The 8,576-nt window shown below is 44.0% G+C and overlaps 1 protein-coding gene across 1 annotated transcript; it reads left to right on the top strand.

Annotated features, from left to right (window-relative positions):
• The first annotated feature begins 2,527 nt into the window (after positions 1 to 2,527).
• On the top strand, positions 2,528 to 4,531 carry MAP1LC3C (microtubule associated protein 1 light chain 3 gamma). Its single transcript, XM_005518505.3, has 4 exons — positions 2,528 to 2,649; positions 2,739 to 2,794; positions 2,914 to 3,020; positions 3,980 to 4,531. The coding sequence occupies exons 1-4, from the start codon at positions 2,592 to 2,594 to the stop codon at positions 4,188 to 4,190; spliced, it is 432 nt and encodes a 143-aa protein (XP_005518562.1). The 5' UTR covers positions 2,528 to 2,591; the 3' UTR covers positions 4,191 to 4,531.
• Positions 4,532 to 8,576: the final 4,045 nt, after the last annotated feature.

The following is an 8,576-nucleotide window of genomic DNA, read 5'->3' as shown; positions in this document are numbered from 1 at the left end:
TTTGGTCCTGTACCAATAGGATCCTCTGAGTACTCCATTCTCTACACAAAATTGCTCTATCAGTTCATGAATTACATGCATATAAGAAAATCTTCCAGGGAAAGGAAGTAAGAAGGAATACATTCCACATTTAGGTCTGAAATCGTGTATTTCACTGCAGAAGCAGCCTAGCTGCTATGCAGACACATTAGACAACCCATTCTCTCTACTTCCAGAAAACACAACACATTTACATTATTAGTTAGTACATGCTAACCAAAGCCTGGGTTTTTGCTCACTCTTAGTTCTCACAGACATTAGAGCCATAACTAATCACCAGGCTTGCTGGGAATTCATCTTCTTTGGCTTGCCTTCTTTCACTTTCCTCTCTAGATGCTGCCATAGGAATTTATGAACATGAAAAGAAACCACCTCTCCCTGTGAGCAGGTGATACCTGGGTGGAGCCACACTTTTGTACTTCAGCTGCAGCAAGAGGTGACATAGGAAGCAGAGCACTGGTGTAGCAGGTTCCCTCTGCTCTACACAAAGTTGATCACAGATCTTTCTACTGAATCTACTGGGCAGAAATCAGAAGGAAGGCGTGGAAGAACTGATACACTTCCTGAACAGCTTTGGAAAGCCCCATGCTTGATCACAGTTCCAAAGAAACCCTCTGTGGTTTCCACACATCCTCCTGTCTCCTACAGGCTTTGTTCCTGTGCTGTCCATGCTGTTTCTTTACTCTTCAAATTATTCCTCTTTTCCTTCATCTTCTTAAATACAATGCACCACAATGAGCTATGGCACTATGTCAATTCTCTGACACATGTTCTCTTTCACTCGGGCTTTCTCAGCCTGTCAACTCACCTCTACTCAAAAGACCTTAAGCTAGACCCAGCTACTTAAGCCAACCCTTGGGCTTATCTGCCCTGATGCAAAGATCAAAGCATAGGGATGAGCTGTTCCCAAACCATTCCAGCATAGGCTCAAGGTCTTTCTCAAAGTTCAGAGCTCTTGTTTTATGAGCCACTCAAAGCCAGGCGTATTCTCTGCACAATAAAATTTGTGCTGCCATGTGGGGGAGCTTGTGCTGTGGCTAATGCTCATCACTTCAAGAGAAAAGGACAGCTCAGCAGCAGTAAGGATTGCAAGCCACTGGAAACTGTTCTGGAGGGGCTGGTTGAAAAACCCGGCACATAGGTAGATAATGCACACACTCTTTATTAAAGATGTTCCTTTTCAAAATGATCTTGGGTGACAGTCATTGATTTTGCCTTGATAAAGCAAACAATCCATACAGCTTATCAACTGTAACTTATAAAAATTTGCAACTTCCAGTTGTCCTTAGCCTGGTAAAAAAATAGAATTTAAATTGGAAAAGACCTGTAAGATCCTTGAGTCCATCCATTAACTAGCACTGTCAAATCCACCACTAAGCCATGTCACTAAGTGCCACATCAACTAGATCATGATCAGAATGGTAAATCAAAGACAATGAAAATTCCTATATTTTAAAGGGATAAATAAAGCAAACAAGTAATGAAGATCCAGACCCCCACTGAGTGATTTATAAACCCAACCACCAGACTGGAGTCTTTATTTCTCGCTGAGCCATGTTTGTCCACAAAGCCACCTTGACAGCTGAAGTAAAAGCAGGTGAACCAGGAATCCAAAAGGCAAGGAACCTGCTTGATCATCTGTACCAAATAGATGGACTTGGGGTCTGCTTGAACCCCCCTAAAATCACAATTCTGCCTCAGAGACAAAACCAGTTAAAACTCTCAGGTCATTCAGAAAATAAGCAATCTGACAGCCTGAGGAGATAAAAAAATGACAGGGGTGGGTGGTTGGTTTTGTGTGGGGGTGGGTTTTTTTTGTTTTGCTTTTTGCGTTTTTTTTGCGTACGTGGGGTGGGTTGTCTCGTTTTCTTTAAAACCAAAGAAATAGTTTGAAAGCGGTTTGTCGGCATGAAGAAAGCCGGCCATGTGGAAAGGGGCGACAGCTGGCAGCAGTCCAGCCTTGAGCTGCACCCCTGAACAACTGGTGAGGGTAACCAAAGCCCTGTCACACAGCAGCACCGCAGTGCCTACGGACACAGCAGCTGGCAGCACGGGCCCACAGCCGGCCGAGGCGGGCCCACAGCCGGCCGAGGCGGGCCCACAGCCGGCCGAGGCGGGCCCACAGCCGGCCGAGGCGGGCCCACAGCCGGCCGAGGCGGGCCCACAGCCGGCCGAGGCGGGCCCCCAGCGGGCCAGGGCAGGCCCACAGCCGGCCGAGGCGGGCCCACAGCCGGCCGAGGCGGGCCCACAGCCGGCCGAGGCGGGCCCACAGCCGGCCGAGGCGGGCCCACCGCCGGCCGAGGCGGGCCCACCGCCGGCCGGGGCCGGCCCACAGCCGGCCGAGGCGGGCCCACAGCCGGCCGAGGCGGGCCCACAGCCGGCCGAGGCGGGCCCACAGCCGGCCGAGGCGGGCCCACAGCCGGCCGAGGCGGGCCCACAGCCGGCCGAGGCGGGCCCGTTGGCTGCGGCCGCGCTGCCGGGCGGGGCGGGACGGGCCCGCTCCGGGCGAGGCGCGGGCGGGGCGGGCGCAGCGGCGGCCCCGTGGCGGGAGGATGCGGGCGGCGCCCGGGGTGCAGCCGGACCGGCCCTTCAAGCTCAGGAAGAGCCTCGGTAGGGGCGCCGGGGCCGCGGAGGGTCTGCGCGGGGGCGGAGGGTCTGCGCGCACACGTAACGCTTCTCTTCTCTGCTCTGCCCCGCAGCCACCCGGCGGGAAGAAGTAGCAGGGATCCGAGCCAAGTTCCCGACGAAAATCCCGGTAAATCTCTGGTTTGTTCTCGGAGGTTGTCGCTGCTGTTTAAGGAAAGAAGTGTGTGAGGGGAGGGAAAAGGACCTGGGTATTTTATATTTGGCTATGTGTGACTCTAATTAAAACAGGTAATTGTTGAGAGATACCATAAAGAGAAATACCTTCCTCTCTTGGACAAAACCAAGTTTCTGGTTCCCGAGGAGCTGACCATGGCACAGTTCATAACCATCATCAGGTGGGTAGTGGGGACTGGTGGGTTGGAGCTGCACCTTGGGCTACTGTTCCCTAAGAAGATATTTCCTAGTGTGCTGCTGGGGATGTCTTGCTTCTTTTGGTGGGTAGGAGGATAAAGGTGTTAGTAATGTAATGGCTTCCCTCTCTTGTTCGATCGATCAACAGATGTTTTCACTTGGGGGAAAAACGTGGTCTTTTTTGGGTTCATAGTCGTCTCCCTTCTTCTTAACTGTAGTGAAAAAAGACTCTTGTTCTGCTCTCTTCCTGCCTCATGGACTGGGTATTGAGGCTCTGTGATCTTCTTCTACTTATGACTGTCACTGCCTTGCTCTCTTACTGCACCTAGCTGAATTTGTTGAAGTTCAAAGCAGCTCTTGAATGTGAGTGAAATGAAACATGCTGCAAACTTGTTCTTTATGAAACATTAAAGCAAAGAAGTCCACCAAAATATTTAGTGGTATTTTCTGACAAAGTATGAAAGCTATGTTTTTCAGTACACTTATTAAAGTATAGAAAAATATCTTTCTAGATTATAACTTCTGTAAAAAGTGCTTTTGGCTCTTGGACAACTTAGATCTTAATCCTTGTATGTAATGTCTCTGAAAAAGATGTGTTTTCTGGAGGTAGTGTAACAGACTGGAGCTGGAGTCCTTTACAAAATCTGCACTACAGAAGCTTTTGGTTTCTATTCACACTTTTCCCTGGTAACTGGGAACTCCAAGCCCATGCTCAGTAGCACCTTTGGTGTAGACATGTAAGCCTTTCCTCAGAGTAAGGGCCTTTGAGCTTCCAGTTAACTTCCTGCTGATGGAGATGTTAAACCACATAATCACTTTACATAACATGTCTTGTACCTACTTCATGCAACTGCTTTGTTTAATGTATGTTATAGACTGAAGCTGAAACCATATTCAACTTGCTAATGCTTAATTCTCTTTTTCTCCTCTCTTTTTCAATTAGAAGCAGGATGGCTCTAACAGCTACACAAGCTTTCTACCTGCTGGTGAACAACAAAAGCCTAGCCAGTATGTCCTTGACAATGGCAGAAGTGTACAGGGACTACAAAGATGAAGATGGCTTTGTGTATATGACCTATGCTTCCCAGGAGATGTTTGGATGCTTATTACCCACTGCCCAAGGGAAAACTATGGAATGCTTTCAGAAAACTTAAGATTGGGTTAATATGCTGCAGCAAAGCAGTTTGCTCTGAATCATGCCTGTGACATGAGCCTCGGAGATGCTCCTTCCAATGTGAGCTCTTGAGCTCTGTAGTGGGAGTTATGACCCAAAAGCTGGCAGGACCAGCTTAAGACAGAAATGGTGGTACACTTTCCCTAGGTAATAATTTGGATATATATTTTTATATTTGAAGACACTGTGGGTTGGGTTTTTTTTTCTTTTGAACTGCACCTCCACTGTTTTACAATATCAGTCTTTGTTGTGTAACTGATTTTTTAAGGTTTCCTGAAAGCCTAAGTCTAAGAATAAAATAAAGAATCTTTTATGTATTCAGTTGAATGTTATTTTTAATCTGGGGAAAGACTGTAAAAATTTGTCTAGGAGAAGAGCCTATAATAATTCTGGGAATTTGAGCTCAATGCCTTTTAAATGAAACACTGCTTGCACAGCTACTCTGATTTTTTGAATGGAATATCAAAGTTTAAGTTGTGTCACCCATGAGCAAAACCATAACTATGAATGGTTCATATTAGACTGTGAAATTAAATAGATGTGCCAGAGCACTGTTAAGTTTAACACCTGAATAAACTGTCAGCTGTTACAGAAAATGCTGTCTGTGCATAGATAACTATTTGTTTAAATAAGCAAATTGATTGCTAGTTAGCATAACTGAAATGCAGGTAGCAGGACTTGAAGAATAATTAAGTTTCAAGGGTTATTTTCTTGCTGCTGAAATTTGCTAGCATGGTTACTCCAGATACTGTCATATCCATCCCCCACAGGCACCTGCTTGTCAGGTACCCTGAAAGACTTCGATGAGCCTTCTCTCTATGACAGAGTCAAGTCATGTCCCTTGTGATTAAGAGATATTCCAGTGTTTCTGGAAAATGTTGAAAATACCAAAAATACCATGTAGTAAAATGTTGATTCACCTTAATATACAGGCTTGGTTCCTGTAAATGTGTGTGAAAGGAACACTTGACACGAGCTTTAGTCTGAAGTATTGCTCAAGCTGTCTTCCCCGTATGTGAGGAATGTATTGGAAAGCTGGAAATGCTCTGATCATGCATGATCAAATAAAAACACCAGGTAATTTAAAAATCTGTCACCGTTTGCAGTTTATTAATCAACCTCAGGCAGCCTCAGTTCAGGATTGGTCAAATTGTTACAGTATGATGCAATTCTTCAGGACTAAACTGCAGAATGATTAATGTAGGAATTACTAGACTGCAAAGAAAGAAGTGTTGACAGTATTTAAGTTATGCGTAAGGAAGGAATGTGTGTGTAAGCTTTTTGCAGTGGTTCTCTTGCATTAATAATCCCTTGAACATGAAGTTCTGAGCATACCTGGGTTTGAGCCTCTAAACCAGGGGATTTAGAGGAGTACCTGCTGTAGTGGAGGTGATGTTTGCCAACTCATGTTTCATGAGCTGAGGAACAAAGCAATCATTGAAATGACCTGTGGAAAGGATAAGGCTATGTCAGTATAGGTTATAAAAACATGTGGGCTTTGGGATCCCAGAATTGGTTACTTGGATGTATTTCACTTATGCTTGTAATGGAAACAGTTTCCATTGCACAAACTAAACTCGAATGGTCATTTGTCACCAGCCCTTCAGGGCAGCAGAGACACCTGCTTGGCAGGAGCACCACACAGAAATGCTGAACAGCTGTGGGAGCCTTGGGGTGGGAGGAGCAAGGGGAGACCGTGTTCAGGCTCTCTTGCCTGTCTAGGGTTGGGTTAATATTTTGCTTCAATGGCTCCTCTGTATTCCTGTCTTGTGTGACACTTGGTACATGAAGAGAGAAGCACTACAGTTTCTTGGCTGATTTCTTTGGTTTGTAATGTAGTGACTGAGGTGTAAGTGTTGATCCCTCCAGCATTTATTAACATTAGTCTATGGTGTCTAAAGGCTGAATCACAGATCCAGCCAAAAAAGTTGCACAAGGAGGTTAGTTGCAGGTAAAGAGCATCGTTATAAACTTGTTTAAACTGGCCTGATAAACCTAGAAAGAAGTCCTGTGAACTGGGAAAGCATCATTGGGTAATAATAATAGACTTGCCCTTCTATCAGATGTTGAAGAAGATAGGTTATTAACTATCAAAGAGAGTTTTTACAAAGCCTTAAAATAATAAACTAGGAGTTACATGCCCAAATAGTTCTGTCATCCTGCTTGTGGAATTGCCTTGGTATGATTAGGTTTGAATTTAGCCTATTGTCTCTTGAAGTGCAAAGAACAAGGATTAGGAAAGAAGCAAACAGAAAAACTTTGCTCTGACTTACATATGCAACTGAGATAACTGCAGCTACTTCCAATGTAGTTGCTGTTTGAAGAGCTAATATTTGCTCAAGCAAATAGTTATTGATTAGAAACAGTTTGGGTTTTTTTTTCAATGAAGGACACAATGCTGTGTTAAGCAGATTTTATACTTCTTTCCAATGTGCCACTAATATAAAAAGAGACGGCAGAGATGCCATTTGTTTTATAAAAGTTTTATCTTCATGATATGGACTTGTGTTCATTAATATCAAAGATATCCAGCAGAGAAGAGAAAACCTTCTGAGGATATTTCTGTTTCTTCCATAGTCTACCCGCTCAATCCCAAAAGATGCTCAGAGCTCTGGCTTCAAATATAAACCAAATCAGCCTGAGGGATATGGAATATTAGAGTGGTATGAGGGCTTTTCTGGTAGAGTGGTCCTTGAGGGAAGCATGTCCTACAGTCTTCTAAAATCAAAGCTACAACCTGTGCACAATGTTTTATGGAGTGCAAACTGACATTTGTTGTTGCAAGGCAAACATGATAACCTCAGTCTGGGCAACATCAGGAGCTTTCCAAACTGTTTGGATTTTAAAATTACTTAATGTTATGTTTTGGTAGAATAAATAAATGAACAGGAACACTAATCTTCTTGTTTAAGGCAATAACACTTGTGAACTTAGATGGGCTTTTTATTGTTTTCCCATGCTAACTATTTCCAGATGGTGGTAGTTCCAGGATAAAAACGTTTTAATATTTTACACACACTAAGTGACAGACGGCATCCTCTGCTGCAAATAAGTTGCTTTGTTTAGTAAATTAAGTTTTAAATTATTTTAGTAAATTAAGAAGGTAAAATGAGATAACAGGACAGAATATAACTTTCAGCATCAAACTGCCCTGCTATATTCTCCTTCTCCTTTCAAGAAAGCCTGTAGAGAAATTAGAAGGAAAAAACCAAAAAGACCTAAGCAGCACAGAATTTTTTTTTTTTTTTAAAACCAATGTTTTAGCTTATGGATTATGAAGTGGAGAGAGTGGAAGGGTTTCTGTGGAAAACCTCCAAGGGATCCCTGAGGGTGACCGAGAAATGCAATTTCATGTTACAGTGCCTATGTACAAAATGTTTAATGGCATACATACTTCCCTCAAGAACCCCTGTTCCAGAAATATTTTGAGACCAATCTGAATCTCACAATAGCCCCTTTTTTCATAGTTTTGAATCAACCAAGAGAAGAAAGGTAAGAATTAAACCCCCCCCAAAAAAAATATAAAAATCCACCCAGACTTTCACCTATAAATATGTGCTTAGTTTCTTTAGTTTTCCTAAGCTGCTTTCTTGCTTTGTAATGTTAGCTCTACCCACTTAGGGTAGATTGTTTCTTAGAAGTTTAAGTAAACTACTACTTGTTCCTATGCAGTCCACAACGTGCAAGGGCAGCTAGGTCCTATAATAAATAACAATCTGACCCTGGTTTAGAGGGACATGAATATAACTTTAATGAAATTAGTAATGCCCTTAAAACTTCTCCCCAGAAAGTCCTATCACTCCCTGCCTCCTGTATTTCATGTGGTGCCTCTCTTGTGCCTGTAATGTTCCTATGGCACACAACTGTAACAATGCAGTCAGTCCAGGTGGGTTTCGAAGAACACAGGGCAAGTCTCAATGGCAGAATTCAAAAAGCAGCACTGTCCTTTCCCCTGCGGTGGCAGACCCTCAGAAGGGAGGGAGTGTGCCTACCTGGCTACACATGGAGCTTCCAGAGCAGGCAGGCAGGGCCTGAGGAGGGGCTGCTCTGGCCAGTCAGCACTTACATCATGTCTATCAGGCCTATAAAGGCCTTTATGAGGCTGCTTATGATTTGTTGCAGGGTGGGCTTGGCTAAGCGTGTTTATTTTTGAAAATATTTCAAGACCCTGGCTTTACTTTCCGTGTATAATAGCATGGTCTGGATCTTAATCAGACCTTCAGCTCAAGCCTGTTTTATGTCAGAAATGCTACTGATTGCATGGCTCTTGATGCTGATGACCAAGACATCCCTAGTAGACCTAAAATTTATTTTTCGCTTTCAAAAACCAAACTAAGACTTTACAGCCTGGAAAATGGATTCCCAG

Source organism: Pseudopodoces humilis, chromosome 3, assembly GCF_049639895.1.
Source record: "Pseudopodoces humilis isolate 2021_Gansu_Grassland_sample_001 chromosome 3, ASM4963989v1, whole genome shotgun sequence".
Classification (NCBI taxonomy): Eukaryota; Metazoa; Chordata; class Aves; order Passeriformes; family Paridae; genus Pseudopodoces; species Pseudopodoces humilis.
Note: the sequence above shows the minus strand (reverse complement) of the source record. Positions and strands in the feature narration are given on the sequence as shown.

Coding starts and splice junctions, on each gene's coding strand:
- MAP1LC3C (XM_005518505.3), top strand. CDS start 2,592: ATGCGGGCGGCGCCCGGGGTGCAGCCGGACCGGCCCTTCAAGCTCAGG. Junction 2,650..2,738: donor CAAGCTCAGGAAGAGCCTCG/GTAGGGGCGCCG, acceptor TCTGCCCCGCAG/CCACCCGGCGGGAAGAAGTA. Junction 2,795..2,913: donor AGTTCCCGACGAAAATCCCG/GTAAATCTCTGG, acceptor TAATTAAAACAG/GTAATTGTTGAGAGATACCA.